The sequence below is a fragment of the Eurypyga helias genome, unplaced genomic scaffold (assembly GCF_000690775.1).
Source record: "Eurypyga helias isolate BGI_N326 unplaced genomic scaffold, ASM69077v1 scaffold2906, whole genome shotgun sequence".
NCBI lineage: Eukaryota > Metazoa > Chordata > Aves > Eurypygiformes > Eurypygidae > Eurypyga > Eurypyga helias.
The window spans coordinates 63,890-84,193 of NW_010255810.1; the positions used below are offsets into that span (position 1 = coordinate 63,890).

Genomic DNA, 20,304 nt, shown 5'->3' on the forward strand with positions numbered 1-20,304 from the left:
CACCCAGTCCCTTCAGACAAGAGGCTGCAATAAATTGTAAGTTGGCAGAGTTCTTGGCACATCTGACTGCCCTGTTTTTCCAACCCAGCTCTTCCACCACAGCCATGTCCTAGTATTTTTAATTTTCTGTTTTGCTGGTCCCTACCTCCGCTCCCTGCTACTGCTTCAAGGACTGAGATGGAGTCGATGGGATGTAAAGAAGGTGTAAAGGCATTTGAAGACACTAGGGTAGCACCGTTTCCTTAATGCAGCCCAAAACTGAACTCTGTTGGAGTTCAGAACGCTCCTGCACCAACCCTGCCCCTGGGAAAGGAAAGCCCCTGGCCGACACAGGGACAGCCTCGTGCATCCAGCACTGCTCTCTGCTCCCCTGTGCAATGGTTAGACTTGGCAAGCAGAGGGAAGTGAGTAAATAAACATTTAAGAAAGGTTTACAGTTCAGACTCAAGGTCTGGAGTTTATATTTAGCAACCTCCCCTTTATTCTAGCATGTTCCATCACCAAGTGAATTCGTGACATGGAAACGGCTTCGTGTCTGTTCATGTTTGAGCTGCATCCTCAGCTGATGCCTTTGAAGACATGAGTCAGTCACAGGGCATTTGCCACATTTCCTTCTTGCCTTCTGTCCCACCACTGCAGACGTGAGTTGGTCTCGGGAAGCTTCAAAGTAGGCTTTTTGCAAACTAAAAAGTTATGTTAAAAAAAATAAAAAGAAAACAGTATCCTACCCTTGCAAATAATTACACCACTTTATTCTTCAGCATTACAGTCTCAGGAAATGAAACAGTCCAGATCCTTTCCAAGATATTACACAGCTTTGTTTTCCAATCTTTCTGGCCATAAAATAATCAAATTAAATATCAATTTGTTGTTTTGCTACATCTGTTACATTGGAAGAACATAATTATTGGTAGAAGCTAAGCTCCTGCAGCCAAGGATGGAACGCAGCGCTGTTTTCCCCTGCTCTTGTGTAACCCCCTGCAATGTTCTCAGAAAAGCACACAGAGGGACAGAAGGATGTGGTGGATAACAAAATACAGCGGTTTATTGAACAAAATGGGGCAAGGCAATGTTCCCTTTACATTCCATGAGAATTCAGGAGTACAAAGCAAAACATGCTACACACACACACAGAACATGATACTTTGGTTAAATGTCATTCAGGAGTTCTATGCCAAACCTGATAAAATTATAGAGTGAACAGTCAAAAATAAGAAAACACCCCTAGGCTTGCATAGACAGATTATTGTCAGTGCGCAATTTATACGTAAGGATTAGCTGTTGCAACACAGGGTAGGCTCACAGCTCTGAGGAATTCAACCTTTCTGACTAATCCATCTCATCGCATGGCTATTATTTAGGTTCAACAGGCTGAAAGTCTACCCTAAGGAGCTAAATGAGACAACCACAGTTATTTCTGAGGCAGTTAACTATACTGCAGTGCACAGATGCAGCTGGAGACACACCGTGGAGTCTACTCAGAATGAACACTGATACAGTGGAACTTGTTTATTGTGAAGTAGAAAATACTCATTTGTGTGTGCCACTGTCATCTCTGGGACAGTCCTGGGAAGAGCACAAACTGCACAGCTAAGCCTTGCCCTGTGCTACTCACGGGGAGGAGGTGGGTGATGAGATCTCCAGTCCAGAAACTGAGGGGACTGGAGCTCCTTGACACAACACGTGTGTCCTGCAGCCTGTCCTGGGCATGGCAGTCCAAGCGGCACTTGTGTGCCAGCACAGCCAGAGCCTCCACGGCAATGCCGCACAGCCAGAAACATGCTACGGCACGTGTTCTAGGAGTATAGTAAACTGGGAGCTCCGTAGGTTTGTGTCTGTCCTCCGCAGCGGGTGAATAAGAAGCTGCCTGTGGTATAGTTCATACGAGGGGCACTGCTGTGCCTCGGCGCTGTATCACACACCCACCTCCCAGAGCAACTGCAGAACTCAGCCAAGTCCATGCTACGAGCTGTGCTTCGCTTCCTACTGCGTCTCACACAGCCTTGCGGAGCCAGGGCTGGCCGGAGGGACAGCAGGAGCGATCTGCTCAGAGCAACAGGCACCCAGGAGATCACTCTGCAAGACGCATTGAGTTCCGGACTGGCTGCGCTGGGATAAGAATGTCAATTACGTAGGGGAATCCTCACACCATCTCCAAGTGCTCCCCTTATATATAAATTAGCAATCCACAGTTAGTTTGCATACAGGTTAATATGAATTAAAATAAAAACCTTGATAATAAAAATATATAATATACACATTGATCAACAGGAATAAACTGAAAACACTAAAATGTAACAGTGGCTGTAGTTTGGCACAAAATAAAAATGCACAAAGGTCTAGCACTGTAAAAATAAAAATCCATTTTTTTCCCCCCTATGTAAGAGAATGTTGTTAATCCTGATTCAAATCCTGACAGGTGGGAATGCAGAGATACAAAAATACTATACATAAAGATCCCTTTTTCAGAGTGAAGCAGACTGCAGTATTTGTAACTTCTGTCCTTCCTCCCCAAGAGGAGAAATTCAATGACGAGACTTCATCTATCCCCTAACAGCTGATATTTTCCCACCCCCACTAAGTTCAAAAGCATGAAGTTCTTTAAAAAAAAAAAAAAAGACAAGATTAACCCTTTGGATCTACCCATGTGACGACAACCGTTTCGAGCCGCAGGAAGCTGTACAGTCCACATTAAGACAGTGTTTCAGAGCAAGGTGACTCAGATCAGCCTGCTGAAGACATCGAGTATCCCTGCATGTAAGGCACAATCACTCGGGTTCACCCAACCTCTCTTCTGCAGACCATTGTGCTTCGGACAGAGGCGAGGAGGTGGCGAGAGCTCTTGCTGGTGAGATGTGCCTACTATGGAGGTTGGAAGTGCCAGGGTTTCACGGTGATGAATTCTCCACGTGGTGCCTGTTGGCTTGTTCATGCAGAGTCAGAAAGGGATGCAAGACCTGAACAACCTGGGCAGAGGTCCCAGCAAGGGCTCCGGCATGCTATTAAGTCCAAAGCAAAACCATAGGCAAAGCTACTGAAACTTGGCACGAGAAGACAAGGAAAAAATAAAGTTACTTAAATGTTTTACTGTCACAGAAAGGAAATATTGCTCTGATTGTTGCTTTTAAAAAGATTAACTTCATTGTGCCTTGTTCCAGGAACACATGTGCAAGGTGCTGATTTCCCATCTCACCTACACAAGCTGCATCTTCCTGACTTTCAGCAGAACCACGTCTGCTGAGCCCCAAGAGGAGCTGGCTCCTTGTTTATCCTTAATTCAACTCTTGTTGACCTCAATGGGACCATGGAATCTCCTTCCCAAAGTGAATACTGAACACGGAAGTCCAGTTGCAACCTTTGCCTGAGGAAGTCTTTAACCTGCCAACTGCCTGAGGCCCACAAGGTACCTCAGATGAACAACTGTCCTGTTCATACCCCATTTGCTACATGTTTCCCTCAGGTACCTTTCCTAGCACTTCTCTCTCTCGTTAGAAGTCAGCCCCTTCTAAGAAACCTCGGGGCCCCCCTTTTCACAAGGGCTATGGGAAAATAAAACCGGAGAAACACTTGAAAGGAGCAGCAAATTAATAAAGGTAGGGAGTAAGAATAAAAAGGTAAGGACTAAGGGAGGACGTAGAGCCCATAAAGCATTCTGTGCTCCCTGAAGGCATCCAAGGAAGCAGCAGACGCTCCTGGAATCCTTCCCTTGAGCTCCTGCCTCTTGGTGCCATGGCTGGAGAGCCTGGCTGGCCGGAGAAGGCTGTTAAGGAGATCCTGCAGCTCCACAGTGCAGGCACCGAGGTGTTCGTCGACTTCACCCAGCTTCTAAACAAAATCATCCAGAGTTTCCTCTATCATTTCCACTCACTCCCACTGAAGCCAACAAGTTGGATACATCCTTTCTGAATTAACAGGTTCAGCAAATATCAGTGGGCTCAGGGCCTTCGTGACTCTTCTGATTAGAGTAAGACAGGAGTTAATCAGCCAACTGCGGTGCACGAAAGTCCATCACAGCCAGCTACAGAGGCCCTGGGAGGGCTGAATTCCTGGTTGGTGATCTCCCCTTGCCTTGCACAGAGAGAAAGGCACCGTTCTCCCCCATACACAGCGAGTACAAAGCACAACCGCTTTCTGATTTGGCAGCATTTTTCCCCATCCAGTATTCACAAGTGCATCAGATGATACAAGCAGCAGGGCCTGGGCCGGGGTATGAGGAGAAGTATTAGTATAAAAACCCCTACCAGGCATCCATTTCACAACAATAAATACACTCTGATGGCAATGGAGGGGAAAAACCTGCAGCAAAAAGCAAGCTGGCATTTTCAGCAGAAGTTTTGTTTGTTATATAAAATACAAAAATACATTTTTACAAAATAAAGTCATTGCAGATGAGGTTGCCGCATTGGCCCAAATCATCAAATAATAATAAAAAAAAAAATACGGTCTATGTTCTTTTTCTGGAGCATTTAGGTCAATGTTAACACTTCTGAATGGACAGAGAACAAGAGGGCACAAGGCAAGGACAGTAAAATCTAGCCGCTGGCTGGGATATTTCCTGAGAAGCAGCAGCAAGCAAGAGCTTGCAAGTCACTTAGGGGTTCATGCAGGTGAACAGCTCGTGGCCTGGAAGCAAGAGTATGCAGCTATCGGGATCCTAGGTTACAAGATTCCTGGCTAATGCATGCCTGGAGTAGAGGTCTGTTGCCGGTTATCTGGCTCTTCATGGGTACTGAACCACCGCCAAGAAGCCAGTGGGGGTAGGGGATGGAAGTTGCTTGAGTTGTTGGTCAAGGCAAGGCATGGGCTTGCACTGTGGTATTAAACTTGTCCCTTGTAGCTTATGTGAAGGAGTTGCTTTGTCTTCCTATGATTTGACTGTGTAACTACCCTGGCCAAGGACAACAGCCAAGCTTACAGCCTTACAGGTGCCCTGGGGTTTGAATGGTGCATTAACGCAAAAGCAGAGTCTCATGATCTCTCCCAAACTCCTATCAGTGCTCCACACCAGCATGAGCTCTCCACAAAGCTCTACAGAACTGTCAGGCTCCTTTCCCAGACTGACTGATGGCAAGAGCAGTCACGGCTCTGCCTCCCCTCCTCAGCAGAATTGCAGCTGCCAGCAGAAGACAGAGCGTGGTGGGACAGACTCGGTGCAGGGCAAGCAGGAAGCTGGGCTGCAAGGACAACGCAGCCAGGCTTGCTGCTGCGAAGTGGACTGGCAAATTAATACTGCCTGTACTGGCTCAACAGACTCCAAGGCAGTGTCCAGATGCACAGCTCTGTGATTTAAACATGCACTTGAAAAAATGGCAAAAAAAATTATTACAAAGACAAAAAGAATGGAAATGAGAGGAAGCCAAGGGAAAAGCTACTTGTTTGTGCAAGAGAAGAATGATTTTCAGAGTGGAGGGAAAAAACAGCCATCGAAAGGAGAAAAGGAAAAAAACAATCACCACTGCATGGGCAAATCTACACAGACAACTTAAACTTGCAGACCCTGCTATGGCCTGGAGAGCAATAGCTTTATCCTGACTGCAGTCTGCCTGGGGTGCTGGACAGAGCAGTGCGGAGAGAAGGCAGTCAAGACAGACACTGCGGGGACTGTTCGAAAGTTGTCTGTAACAGATGTCCAATTCAAGGCTCCTTGCCCATATGGCCTCCTTCAGTCCTAGGTTTCCAAGACACACACAAGTTCAGACACAAGTTACTGTACTCAGGTGCATCAGCAACTGAGCTAGGAGTTACAATAGTTCCTACTTGGCTTCAGTGAAATTCCTTGGCTTGTATCACATTGAAGCTCAAAGCTGGTGACCACAGAGGCCCCTTCAGGCACTGAAAACTGTTTGCATGATTCTTCCCAATCCACAACTCACAGCTTCATTAAATCCCTGGCAAGCCTTAAAAGTCATGCACACAAGGTCTAATTTCAGTTGAAATTGTATTTCCTCTTAACTGTTCTATTCTATATCCCAGAGCTAAATGCCTGGTTACACACTCTACCCAGATTGCTGGAAACCCTAGAAAGAAATACAGCAGTTAAAAGATTTTGTTCTATAGATAATTTCTTCCTCACCAGTCCCATGTTCTCTGGCTGTTGCTGGTGTATGTTACGAAGACGCTCTCTCCTTCCTGCAAGCTAGCGTGACTGTCAGGTTGGCTCATCCAGCACAACAAGAAACATGTTTCCTCTTACAATTCTCTTTGCTAAGTCATCCTAACATGGAAAGGACTCGTACTTCTGATGTTCTGCTGCACTGCCAGAACACGACTCATTCCTTAGATTTTCCTCCCTGTTGTATGTGCATCTCTATTCGTCCTATTTGTCAAAGTTCCAGCCAAAGCATAAAATAAAAGGAAAACCTCAAAATAATGTAGAAGAATGCTGTTAAGTCAGCTACTTGATTCACACAGCTCAGCGGCGGCTAGATTATACTGCACTGCTTAAGTGATCACTTGTAAGAAACTGAAACAAACAATGTTCCTTATCAATAAGCTGACATTTAAAGAGGAGATCCTGGGAGTGGAGGGTGGACATCCCATTGGGTAAGGAATCAAGAAAGTCGCCTGGCAATTCCAGTAATGTTTGCTACAGAAGAGTCGGTACCAAAGCAAAGGCTAGCACAGTTTACTGCTTCCTACGGGAACCTGGAAAGAAAAACAGAAAGAAAAAAAATCTGTAAGAACAGATCCTGGTGAAAAAAATACTACCTGAAGCCATGTTTTACTTGTCCTGCCTTTTGGATGTCTGTGCCATTTCCAGGGTACTGGTAAAGCCAAATGCCAAAATGGGAACTGTGTGTTACATTACTTGAGTAAAAGGAAGGGCAGGTCCATGAGACAGGCAGACATTCCCATTTCCTCTAGGCTGCAAGTGGCACTGTAGCCACACTGCACAGGCTCACTAAAGAAAACAGAATGAACGCTGGGCCTAGAGACTCTATAAAGTGCCATCAACTTTCCAACTTGTTTGATGAAGGTAGAATGCAAAAGCCTCACAAACTTTTAATTTTGGGAAGTAAACTGTCCACATTGAAGTCACAACCAGTGGAGCTGGAAGCAATCAGTGATTGAGTAAAACTCTGGCTGCCCCTTTCCTCCTCCAGAGACTCTACAGACAACTCAGACAATTGGCATTCAGATTTAAAAATCAGAGGGGGTGGGGAGGGAGAGGCAGGAACTGGGATGTGGGGATAAGACACATGGGATGGGGACAGATGACCCTAACCACACTGCTCATTCCAGGTGATTTCAGGAAACAATTGAACAAAGCAGTGCTGCGATACTACAGGAACACAAGAAGCCTGTTCTCAGGTCAAGCTTCTGTCTGATCATCCCATCCGTCTACCAGACAGGTGATACTGTGAAGTTTTGTCTTGCCTTGGATTGTTTGATACTAGTGAGTCACATAAAATCCATCACATCATTGTCTTCATGTTATTTCTCCTTCATTTGCTGCCTGGATTTACAGTCATTCATCATTAAGAAATCACAGAGGACAAGCACAGCACAGTTTGACAAACTCAAGGCAAGCCAATTCAGCTTTTCAGTCTCCCAGCCTGCAACGTGCTCAGCAAGTACAACTCGAACACTGAACAGCATCACCTGCCTTCTGGGGCAATAATATCCTTTCCTTCTATTAGCATCCCCCTTTCAAACGTCCTGTCCTTCAGGCTGGTTATTTGAGGAAAACAGCCCACAATAACCCGAGTGCTTGGGCAACCACGGGCTTGATCCTACCTTTAGGAGAGTGCTCAGATTTGGGGATCTGGCGCAAGGGGCTGGGCTGGCTCGTGTAATACCGAGCATGCTCAAAGTCATCAAGGACAGGCTGTGATCTGCCAAACACAATGAAAAAAAATTTTGAGAAAAAACCTGAAAGGTGTAACAGCATAGCAAAAGCAACATCTCAGCTGGTTTGTCCCTGTCAGTTTGATGCAAATCATGTCCGGCCCAGACTTCCCACCTGCAGACCAGCTCCTCTGAGCACAGCCCATTAATGTTTCTGCGGGAGAAATGCACAGTATTCACTGCTTCTCAGGGACCACTTTCATTTAGTAATGGCTTCAGGTTGTCAGGAAACAAATTAAGTTTCATGCAAACCTCACTCTGAAGGGAAGACCTACATTTCTAAGTACTTAATGTTTTCCCAGTTTTATGTCAAAGAATATTTTAATAAGATCTCCGTAGTCTCCACATGTGCACCTTGTTTTGTTGTTTCTTTTGCAAATTCAACAAGAATTTCTAGGCTCGTGTCTGGATTGGAAATCAAAGCCATCAGGGTCACTCCAAGGGTTCCACTCTGTATAAGGAGCATCAGGCCAGGGCACTAACTGATTCAGAAACAGCACTGGGTTACAAAATGTTCCCATCAGCTCCGAGATGAGGTACCCCAAAGTACAATGTACTTGTGGTGGGGTGTGCACATCCAGCAGCAGGAGCAGTGTACGGGGCTTAACTGGAGAGCAAGGACCCAAGGGAGCAGCTGTGCAAATGCATCGTGATTACTCCTTCCTGCCCAGAGATGACATTTAGTTTCACATCCCCAGAATCTCTTTAACCCTCTCAATGTTTCCATGCCATTAAACAAATGTCACTGCACAAGCTCATCAATCTCCGTCAGCACCAGGCAGGGAGACAGATACGGACAAATGCCACGAGCAGAGCGAGTGACACTTGTCACCAAACACCTCCAGAGCTCTGTGCTCTCTGACTCTTTTCAGTGCTAAATCCTCTGCTCTCTACCATGTCCCTTGTGGGTGGCTCAGGCTGGGTCACCCCACAACTGCTCCTTAGGACTCTGCTTCTGAGAAGCTTCCTGACTGCATTTCCCTGGTTTTACCAGCCAGTTGAAGCTCACCTTGAAGACCTGTCGCCTTTGTGTCGCTGAGTTTCAGGCCCTTCTTTTGACCTTGCGCGCGTGGACTCGCCTGCATCCTGCTGAAAAAGCAGCTCATCCGTGTGCCTTGCAAGGCACCAGCATAGAGGCTGCCACAGCTCCATGCAGTCCTTTTGTGCTCAGTTTACACACACAGCTAACTACAGGCTGTGCAAACGGCAGTATCAGTTTTGCTGAGCCAAACTCAGTTTTTCCTCGAAATATGAGAGTGCACTGGGGAACCCATCCCAAAGCTGGGGTAAACAGAGTCAGTGTGTAATGCCTGCGCATATGGCTGGGCTGCATGCAGCTGTGCTCCCCCAACTACTCACACACTGTAAGGAGGCTGAAAACATCAGAGCTACACCTCTAGCTGGCCTCAAGATTAGCACAACATCCCCATTAGCACCTTACCAGTGCAGACCATGAAATCTGTTTCCTATCACCTTCTGTATCAGCTAGCCAAGCCTCTGTGGTATTACTCATAGAAAAAGCCAGACTCTATACACTCAATACTTTCATTACAGAGCCAATTTCATTACGAAGCAGAGTGACAACTGGAGTAGCTGGTTGTCCTTACACTTGTGGTGCACAAACAGAACCAATCACTGCTTCTACGACTACAGTCAGGATTTCAGCAGAGGAAAGGTCCTGCACCAGGAGGACTGACATTGTTTGAGGGAGGCCACAAGGTGCTGTGACATCCAGTGCCAGCCTCCAAGGCTGGAGCCCACGGCTTACCCAGCTTGAGGCTGAAACCAAAGAGCATCTCACCAAGGAGGTGGCTCCAGAAGGTTCAGCTGAACAACAGGCAGCAAGACCCTTTGGATGCAAGAGTCTGCATCATTCCTTTTACTCCCACCACACTCCCTCACCTCCCTCTAGAAATAGGAATAACATTATAGCACTTCATTTGTGGTGCCTCCTGAAACCTGCCATACCTTCCAGTCTTGATCATGCCTCCTCTTTTCAAAGGAAGACTTTTCTCTCTCCTTCCCTTTCTTGAAAGCCTTTTTCTCCTCAGCCATCAGGAGTCGGGCAATTTCCTAGAGGAGAAAACACAGAGCGTGTGTCTTGGTTTTACTGTTCTTGTGGATTTCAGTTATTTACACCCTTTCCCAGCTGCTGAATGGGAAAGGTACAAAGCCAGGATTACACCCATCTATGACCTGAAATCAAGCGACAGAGCAGAATTAAGACTGACTACATGAGGTATGCCCAACAGATCCCTGATTTGCGAGAACTGCGTTTGCAGAGCCTTTCTGTCCTTTATCCCTTTTCCTTCAACGGGGGCGTTCATCTTTCAGCATCTCTGATAGTCTCCGTTGGGGTTCAGTCACAAGAGATGCTCTTATACAGCCACGAAGTTCCTTCCTCTGACATGCAACAGGCAGTGCAGCTCCCTGCTTGACCAGCCTGAGCAGGGAAACCAGCTGGGAGCAAACCCACTGGAGCCCTGAGCTTCCCCTACAAGGGGGAAAACTAACAACTACAGCATCAGAAGGGAGAAATGGGGTTTAGCAGTTTCCACAAGTAAAAGAATACCACAAACATTTGACTTCTTGCTCACCTCATCTTGTGCTACTTGAGCTGCCTTCTGATCTGCCTCATTAGCCTAAAATAAAAGAAGGGAGGGGGAGAAGGAAAAACAGAGATGTAGGAGTAAGAATTCTTAATTATTCATACCCATCAACCCACGGGGCAGGGCAAGTAGGTGCCCATATAAATACACTACCATCCTCTCCAAATACACTTATTAGTTACCTCAGTACTTACCTCACAACCGAACACTGAATTGTCATTTCAGCTTTTCAGCTGAGTTTGCCCTCAACTACCTACCAGCGCACCGCCCACCCTGCTGCCCTCTCTCTCAAAGACAGGCATGAGCCTGTCCCACTTCTGGGCTCACCACACTGACTACAGGCCATCTTTACCTGCCTGGAAATGTTCATTTCAGTATCACTCAGCTTTGATAATTTAATTTTTGGGTGTTTATTTCAGAAAACAGGGGTCTGCCGCCTGGATGCCAGCTGTCACTCTATATGTGGGAGACAAAAGATAACCATCACAATGCACAGCAGCAAGACCTCAGGCCTTATAGTCACTATCATATATAAACGCTTTGCAAATTAAAGTTGTCATCACTGGGTACCTTAGTTCCTTCAAGTTTACTAATGCACCCTCTCTACTTACCAGGAGCTCCTCTTCCTGCAGCCTCCGGGCAATCTCTGCATCAGACAACTCCTGTTCCCTCCGGGGCGTATCGTACATAGCTTGCTTCGTCCCCCTCAACTTAGTGCCTACAGAATTGAGAGAAAACTATCAATTCGCCCATTTCCCACGTGTTTTTGGTAAGGAAATCCCCACCATCTCCTCAGACACAAGCAAAAGCCCCACTCAAGGGAAGCAGAGGCCATGAGAGTACCTTCAGCTGAGGTGCAGCACACCCCTTAGGGAGGTTTCTCTGCATACAGAAATATCTGAGACACCAGGTCTCACGTGACAAATGCAACGCTACGGCAGAAGAGGCCGTCTCCCTTGAAGTAGTCAAGCAATGCTAGTAAAGGAACAGCGATTTTTCCACACTCTGCACTGATGATACAGGTACACTGCAAACACAGGGCATCAGAGAGCAGCCTAGCATCTGTTACAAACATGGCAGTGCGTGAACACGCCTCTGGAGCAGCACAGGCTGCAAAAGATGCCTAGGACGTGCTCACTTGAGGTTTCTGACAATTTCTTCCATAGGCTGAGCCATGAATTTTACAATTCACAATGAGAAAAACAGCCAAGCAAACACTTAAGTTATACGAGGTTCAGTTCTTGCTTTGAGTATAAAGATTTGTTTATCTGTTTGTTTATTTTAAAAGTTAAAACATCTCCAAGTCACTTAAAATGTTGCGTTTGGACAGTGTCTCCACAGACCGTTCGCACCAGGCCATTGAAGGAGTCTCACTGTACCCGTTACAACAGGCATGACTTCACTCACAAACAATGAATGCCACCTCCTTCCATCTGCAGTCTGAACCGTATTGTCCGGGCATCTCTAACATCTAAATGAGCTTTCTGCTTTATGTCCAAAGTATACGAACACTCCAGGCTGCCTGCCTCTCTTCTACCCCAAACCCAGAAAGTTTCATTCACCTTTTTACGCCTCCAGCTACACCATTTTTTATAAATACCTGTTACATCTCACTGGGCCACCCAACAGTTTCCTTCCCACCTTGTAACACCAAGGGAACAAACCCACGAATTAACCAAATGACCTCAAAAACCAAACTACCAAATTCCACCAAGCATCCCGAAGACTTCAAACTGCAGAGGGCCAGAGACCTAACCTGGATTAGAACCACAGAATAGGAAATCACCTCTTCCACAAGTATTAAAGGCAGCGTGTGGGGTTTTTTGCTTTTTGTTTTGTTTGAATCAACTGATGAATGATCTAAAGCAATAAACACCCCTTTTCTTACCCATAGATAGTTTGTAAGAGTACTTCAGCTCTGGCATGTTATTGTTAAGCATATGACTCGGCCTTTCCACGCACGCTTTGATCAATCCAAGAGCTGCTATCTCTGGCCAGCAGAGAAACTTGGGCAAAAAAGCCCCACTTAAGTTATTCAGAGTGCCTCCAAGGTCAAGGAAAACACAGTTGTGCCATGCTGGAAGTAACAACAGCGTGGCCAACAGACTGCTGTACAGCAGTACCTCTATGAAGAATAAAAGCAAATTTCCAGGAAGTGTTTGCTGGCCAGCCCGAGGTTGAGCTTCCTTCATACACTGATCAGTGCCAGGTTTCATCTGCTCAGGGGACAACAACAAATGTCATTTCCATGTCACTTCTGCCCACATTTAGGGGAACACAAAGCCCACAGGAAGAGGATGTGAGCTTCTGCTATTTTGACTCAGTGTGATGGGATACTGAGTCACTCAGACCCAGGGCAAATCATGACCTACTGATTATACATAAAAACCTGAATTCCCCACAGAAAACCTCTGCATGATGAATAATAATTCTACCAGCATCTCCAGAGACAGATACTCGTTATCATTCCCACCTTATCCAAGTGAATGCCAGCTAGCTGGCTAAAAGCACAAGCTTCCCACAATGTGACAGACATAGATCCAAGTCTCTAAACTCCTACTTTCATTAAGAGAAAGGTAAATCCCGACCACCAATGTGGTTTTAAAAGCAGAAAGATGGATCAGCATCTTTAAGGCCCACCCGTCCCCAAGTATTCCAACAGCATGTTCATACTCATCCTCTCTGATGCCATGGACCATGCCAGGAAATAAACAGAGAAAGAATATTAACGGGCAAGATGAATCTCACTAAATAAAGGAGAAGACTGGGGAGGATTCACTGCGTACATGTTGCAGGTGGGTAGTTGAGATAAGCATCTTCAAAGGTAACAGACTTCAGACACCAGGATGGGGCACGCAAAGGTCCTTCCCCACACGTACGTACACCTTCCCCATCACTTGGTTACCTGAGTCTCGCTGGCAGTCTTCAACCTTCCCCTGGGTCACAGCATGTGGGGAGGGGGAATGTCTCCTGTGTCCTGCCCTTTTGCAGTCTCTCCCCTCACCCCTCCTACGATCATCTCTAGATTCAGCATCGTGGAGCTTCTCGTCACGCACCGTCCTGTGTGACACATGGCCCTGACGAGATTTGTGGTTTTCAGGGCGCACCAGCTGGCTGTCACCCTGATGCCAGGTCTCCTGCTCAGCCTCCAGCTCCATCTCAAGACGAGGAAGGTGCTTTTCTCTGTCTTGCCTTGTTGGCTTTCTGCTGTGCTGTGAGTTCACCTGTTCTGTGAGTCTGTGTTCTGACTCCAGGTCAAGACTGGGAGGTCTCCAAGCCTTCTCCCTGCCAGCTGCTCTCCTCTCCCGCAGCTCCAAGCTATTGCTGTGGTCATAGGTGCCGTGCTCAGTCTCTCTCTCCAGGTCAAGGCTGGGAGGCCTCCTGGACCTCCCCTGGCTGGCTGATTTCCATTCCTGCCGATGGCCATTGCTGGTCTTGCTTGGTTGAGGAGACCTCTGACAATCCTCCAAGGGGGAATGCCTGTGTTCGGAGACACCGTCGGACAAAGGCGAGGGTGCTTCTCTGCGCTCTCTCCGGCGGTGCACGTGCCTGTCACCACAGCGTGCCCTGCGAGGCTCAGAAACTTGTTCTCTAGGGTCACCCCAGGGGTGCTCTGAGCAATGGGGGACAAACAAGGAGCGGGTTAGTGGTGCGGGGTTAATGGTGGGTCAAGTGAGGCCAGGCTTGCAGCACACTGATGAGGGAGTTTGATGGAAACGATGCAAGTGCAGGAAAGCATGGCAGGATCAGAAAAAAAAAAAAAAACAACAGGGATATGATGCTCACAGGGTATAAGGGGGGACGGAGTGAAACAGCAGCCTGGGTAGCAGGAGGGCAGCACAGGAGGCAATGGGATTGGAGCAGAAAACACAGGTCTAGCCCAAGCATGTGTCTGAGCACCTCCTGAGATAAGGACAAGTTAATATGGAGATGAAGGACTTAATGATGGCATTGGGGCTGAAAAACAGCCAGCAGAGCCACTCTTCTCTTGGTGACATGTCACTGCTGCAGGAGACTGGGACCATCAAAGAAAGGCTGGCAAAGGAGCGTGCGAACGGCAGGTGAGGCTGGGAGGCAACAGAGGGGCACAAGGCCAGGAGGGGCCAAGCATAGAGTCAGGCTGGATCCTGGTTTGAGTGCCAGTGCCTTGCTCTGGCTTCAAGCACCAGGTTTTGCATCAGGAAAAACAGCCTCACCTAACCACAGATGGGGGGGAAGACCCACATAAAGCAGAAGACAGAGACAGGGATATTTTTGTTTGTTTGTTTTTTAAAAGCAAGAACAGATAGCTGCACACGCAAGTACCTTCCAGCACAGACTGCCACGTATCTCTTACAAACCCAGAAGTTTCAGGGCCTGCACTTATTCATCACCTAAATAAAAGTTTAGGCTCTGACTGCAGACAGGGCTACGGAAATTTAAGGGCAGGGTAAGACTTCACAACACCCAGGCTCCTGACCTCAGCAATGTAGCTGGAAAAGCCGCTTACTCGGCAGCCTGGCGGGGTTGTTTCCTCCATGCTTTCCAGAAAGCAGGTGGAAAATTTTCTTCGCTTTTAGTTTCAGTGCTGAGCCTGACACAGCTATGAGGACACAGCAGTCTGACTGTATACAATCTGCTGATCAATTTATTTTCCAATCAACCTATTTGCCAAGAATTATTGCACTGAGTGACCTATTGTCTCTACCGCAGCTTTTCAGAATGAAGGTGCATTTCTGAAGAAAAAAAAAATTTCCTTGAAGCTGATTTGAAACAGGACTATACAAAAAAAAAAAAAAAACCAACCACCCACAAAAAACCCAGAAGTGTAAATCTTGCCTTCTTCACTGCTGAGCTTTTTTATAGTATCTAAAAATATTTAAAATGGATTTCACTGCACATGAACTGCATTCTGTTTCAACAAACAGCTCTGCCTTCCTTAGAGTCATCCAGATTTCAGAAAAAACTCACCAAAACTGAATGTTCCCTTCAAGTCATTCTATTCAGAAAAAAACCCTTTTTCATAGCCAGCAAAAATACAGCCCACAGAAAATCCATCTTGAAAACAAGTCTGTGTGACTTTTATCCAGAATAGGTATATTTTTAAAAATCCAAAGAACTGTAAGAGTAACCACAGCAGTTCCTGTTAACTGGTTGGTGCTTCTGTTCAGTTTTAGATCGTTCACATGATGTATAGAAAACAAATAACCAATAAAACAATTTAAGTGACTTACTGAACAACAGAGACCAGGGCCTGAAAACAAGAGTAAGTTTTTGAAAGATACTACCAAAGGTCTAAGAATTAATTCAATTTTGTCATTAAGGAAAGCTCAATAAATACAGCAGCAGAGAGCAGGAGATGACAACAGCAAAGCGTGGCCGTTCTGGGAAAGGAACAGTGCAGGTAATGCAACTATGTCAGACAGCCGCAGCAGCAGATTTGATTTTGGGGTATCTCAGTGTGACTAACTCCTCAGCAGGCGACAGTTCCTGTGGCACCTTCCACAGGGGCCATGTAAACACTATGTCCTGGTGTTACTCCCTCGAGCAGCAAGTGACTGAGCAAATACAGAAATGTTTTTCATAGCAGATACTTCTGTGAGGAAGCCTGAGCCTTCTTTGATGTTTATTTTTCCACTTTTTAAAAGCTCAAATTGCTCTGAAGCAATAGCCCTAATCCACACTCCTCCTAGACGTGGATAAATTTTTATTCAGCCTCAAGACAGACTAAAACCCAAACAAATCAAGGGCTTTTTTCATTTAAGTTCACAAGTAATGAGGACAATAAAAACCAAGGATGATGAAGCCTAATCAAATGTTGCCCAAGTATTTAAGAGGTTCCAGATCAATGGACTGGATGATCCAGGCACCAGAATTCACTCCAGTCCTTTCTAGTTTTTAAGGAGCGAGGATCAAGAGCAGCACTACTATGAATGTCAAGTAAACACCTTCTACATCACCTCCAAGACTACAGATCATTGTAGGAAGAAAAATTAGTCCCATGAGATACAATGCTCTCCAAATCCACACCACAGTCTCACTTCAGAGAGCTACAGGTCTTTGTCAGCTGATTTCTGTTACCTGTCCTATCATCTCTGCATGGCAACACTATCACCTAGATTGTGTATTTTAGGGACAGGTCTCATGCTGAAAAAGTGAAGCACGGGTTGGCCATAGGACTCCAAGATCAGCTCTGTACATGTGGCAGCACTCGCTGTCATGGTGTTTCCACTTGGTTAGTTCTGCACTTTGTGCTTTCTGGGCCATCCTTGAACTTCTTCCCAATCAAAACTAAAATACTTTGTGCAAGTTCAAATAAAAGACATTTAAAATTGCCAATGGCACTGATGTTAAAATGAGAAACGAGAGGTTTGATCTTCATCTTCACAATCTGTTAATTAAAGCAGCCTGTCTCTTCCCCACCACATTGTTTTTGAAGACAGAACACAGGAACCACCACCACTGCACAGCACAGCCATTCCCAGATTGCTCCATAATTAAACACACCCTGATTCTCTCCTCCCAATTTAAAGAAGGTCTGCATTCAATCATAAAAGCCAACCAAGAGAAAGCAATACAGCGCTATAGCTCATATCTTTTCCACAGCGTACAGTCCCAGATGATAATCACAGCAGAGACATTCCACAGAGGTGACCTTGTTATTCAGTAAGTCATTCAAAGCACTCGTGCTAATTTTAATGCTTGGATACATACCTGCAAGGATTGATTTTTGAAAGGTGCCAGCACTGCAGACGAGCACGTGGAACCACTTCTCTTCGAATGCAAGCATGGAAACGCGCCTGCACTTCTCCCCTGCATGCTTGTGGTGTTACACAGAAGGAACTGTGGCTTATCAGTACCATCAGCTACTGCTTTTGTCCACAAGCCCTTTTAACACATGCACGCGTGGGTGTGCTTGCACATACACACCCCCTCTCCCTGCCCTTTAGGCCATCTTCTAGGACATCAGAAATTGTAAAATTGTCTTCTCCGCTTTTTTATTTTTAAACCTTTCCTGATTCTAGAATAAAGTCTGATCCTGAAACTGAGGCAATGCTACAGTGCTGAATGCAGGACTGTAGGATAAGGGAAATCTCCTAAACTGAGTTGCCAGATCACCAGTTTCACCTGTACCACCACGATCTTGATCCTTTATCTAGCAGAAGCATACCTCCATTTTCTGCATAATAGCCATCTTCACAGGCTGCGTGTCCCTGGGATTCTGGGCAATGCTTCTTGCGCCTCTTTTCTTCCTGCAGTTCTCTCTCTTGTAGGAGACGGGCAATGTCCTGCAGAGATGGAAGAAAACAGACATCACCTTTCCCCCACCTCAAAAACATCGCCAGATTCTTTTATTCAAATTCTTTATTCCGTTATAAAAAAATTCTGATAGCTTATTTTTTCAGACACAGCAACAACAGGGTTACTCTCAAATTCAAACCCTTGGCTGGATAGGGATTCCAACTTAGTGGTTGACACAAGGGACCATCTCAGCAACCAGTATCCAACCTCACCCAGGCTCACCACTGAGCTTCCACCCTATGGCAACTCACAGGGTCCTGTTCCACCTGCACACAAGCCTGAAGAGCCTAAATGGCCAAAGCATGGCAGAAGGGACGGTGTGCACAACCTCGGGCCTTCAGCAAGGATTTGGAAGTCACAAGCGCACACTCACTCACATGAGTGGGTTGGATTTCCTCTTGGACTCCAACTAGGGAAAGGAAAACACAGAGGGAAAGACTGGCTCCAGCTGAAGGCACTTCTGAGTTGAAGTCGTTCCTAGAGCAAGTTGTGAACGGGCTTCAAACCAGCAGTAATTTACAGGGGCTGTAGGATGCCAGGCAGGGAAATGCATCAAACTGACAGACAGAGGCTGATGGAAAAGAAAATCGAAAGGGACGTTAGGAAGAGAGGACTAGGCACACAGCAGGAGCACTGCAGGGACTGCAGCCGTTTATCTTCTGCCGCAGTTTTGGTGATATGCCAAAGAGAATAGCACTCCATTTTCCTAATTGTTTTTCCTTCGAGATGACTAATGGACCAACAAGGCCTAGCAACAGCAAACAGCTCCCTGGGGCTTGCTCATTTGGGGCCCAGGAGCTTGTGAGACAGTGGAGCTAGTCTGAAGCTAGGAAGAGATGCTGGAAGGTACCAGCAGGGCTTGCTGGCCCTTTGGATGCTATTCATTTAAGCCTCCCTAATCCTCAGGACCTTTACAGCAACACGCATGTGAAGTGTACATTTCAGTGATGCCTCTTGACTGCCTGCAATGCAAGCTAAGAGCCAACACCCTCCAGAGCAAAGCCAGCACTGGAGGACATTGGATGGGTGTCCAAGAACAAGCTAGTATTTCAGGATTCAGATCAGATCTGCTCAGTGACCAGCTTTGTGGAGGACCTGGGGATGCCACAGGCTCTTCACCAAAAAAAAAAAAAAATTCCTTGCCTCGACAAGGTTAGCCTCTTTTTGCAAGTACAGTAAGGCTATAAATATACAGGCTTAAGCACATTATCTCCAGGACTGAGACAGCTCAGGACTTGCAAATCCACACAAACCGTTTCGTACAAACTGGACTTGTAAGCAGGTAGGCTTAGTGCTTCATTTAAAATCCCTGTGCACCAGACTGGATCTGCCTCAAGCACAGCACTGGCCTAAGACAGCTAGCTTACAGACAACAGGGGGCTGACACATACGCTGGGTGGCTACAACACCCTCACGCGTGACAAATACAAGACCAGCCCAGTGCATGGCTAGTACTGGTGTAATACAGAACGCCCTGCAGTGCACGTGTACAGATGCTGTGCTGAGGGCTACAGAAGGGGCTCTGACTTTTGTCACTCTGCCAGCTGACAAATCTCTGGAGCACTGCACAGGCTCTGCATCAGCACAGGAGCCCATCCAAAAGAAACAACACTGGGGGGAACCCTGGAAGGGAAGCGGGGTCAATGCAAGCTCTCCAGAAGTCCTGTTGCAAGGATGGGCGGTAATGCCACACTCTGGTACCCAGCTGCAACCTAACTCAGTCCACAGTTACATTTCAGCCACGCCTGGGAAGTTGCCATGCACCAGCCAGAAGAGAAAGAACATTCAAGACTTGTCCTGGTTGCTTTGAGCCACATTCATCTGAAGATCGCTCCCAACAGCGCAAGATGGTCAGCAAACTGGTTTGACAGGTTGCAGGGACCTGCTGTCAGACTGCTGCTCTCTATGTAAAGCATGAAGGAAAGGTGCAATTCCCACAGCCTACATGAGTATGATATCCTCTTCACCTTCCTAACAAAAATGAGACAGATAGTCACATTTATAGAAAAACTGCTCTAGCCAGAGTGTTCCTCCCACCCTCGTTGCCTCGAGTTTCTCTTGGAAGCCCTTTCACATCTGCCTGGGCAGCCTTTCAGTACTTGCTCCGATCTAATGGTATAAGAAAATGAGGTCTTGCACAAGCAAACTAATGCATCTGTCAGGCAAGGAGACTCTTTTTTCAGGCACTTCCAAGAAACACAGCCTTGTGTTCAAGCTCTTCCTACAGAGAAGATGCCTCCAGGTGCCTCTTGAGCATCTTAAGACTACTCAGATTCCTCAGGAGACTTCCTGTAATGAAGCCATGCTCCAGGCTCACACTGGTGTTCCTCCACTCTGTGGCTTTCTTGAATACCCAACCCAACAGGCTGACACAATAAAATGATCATCAAGTCATGGACAAACCACACTGCCCACTCTCAAGCAACAGCAGCAGAGCAACATTCAGAAATCACAAAAGGAATCTGCTAGAAAGAAACTGAAACATAGTGTTCAGGCTGTGAAAGACTGAATTGAAGATGAAGGAAGGTAACAGAGAAGCCAGAGGTGGATGGCTGGCCTGAGGGTT

The 20,304-nt window shown here is 46.5% G+C and overlaps 1 protein-coding gene across 1 annotated transcript in view; it reads right to left on the minus strand.

Moving 5' to 3' along the window:
• Positions 1–6,625: 6,625 nt before the first annotated feature.
• The window catches only part of CCDC50 (coiled-coil domain containing 50), a 21,061-nt gene continuing 7,382 nt past the window's right edge, over positions 6,626–20,304 (minus strand). Inside the window, exons 5-11 of the mRNA XM_010153411.1 lie at positions 17,608–17,725; positions 11,069–11,175; positions 10,446–10,490; positions 9,817–9,921; positions 8,858–8,937; positions 7,738–7,835; positions 6,626–6,645 (exon numbers count right to left, since the gene is read on the minus strand). Of these exons, the coding sequence (XP_010151713.1) occupies positions 6,626–6,645; positions 7,738–7,835; positions 8,858–8,937; positions 9,817–9,921; positions 10,446–10,490; positions 11,069–11,175; positions 17,608–17,725 (573 nt within the window). The remainder of the gene's footprint in view (positions 6,646–7,737; positions 7,836–8,857; positions 8,938–9,816; positions 9,922–10,445; positions 10,491–11,068; positions 11,176–17,607; positions 17,726–20,304) is intronic.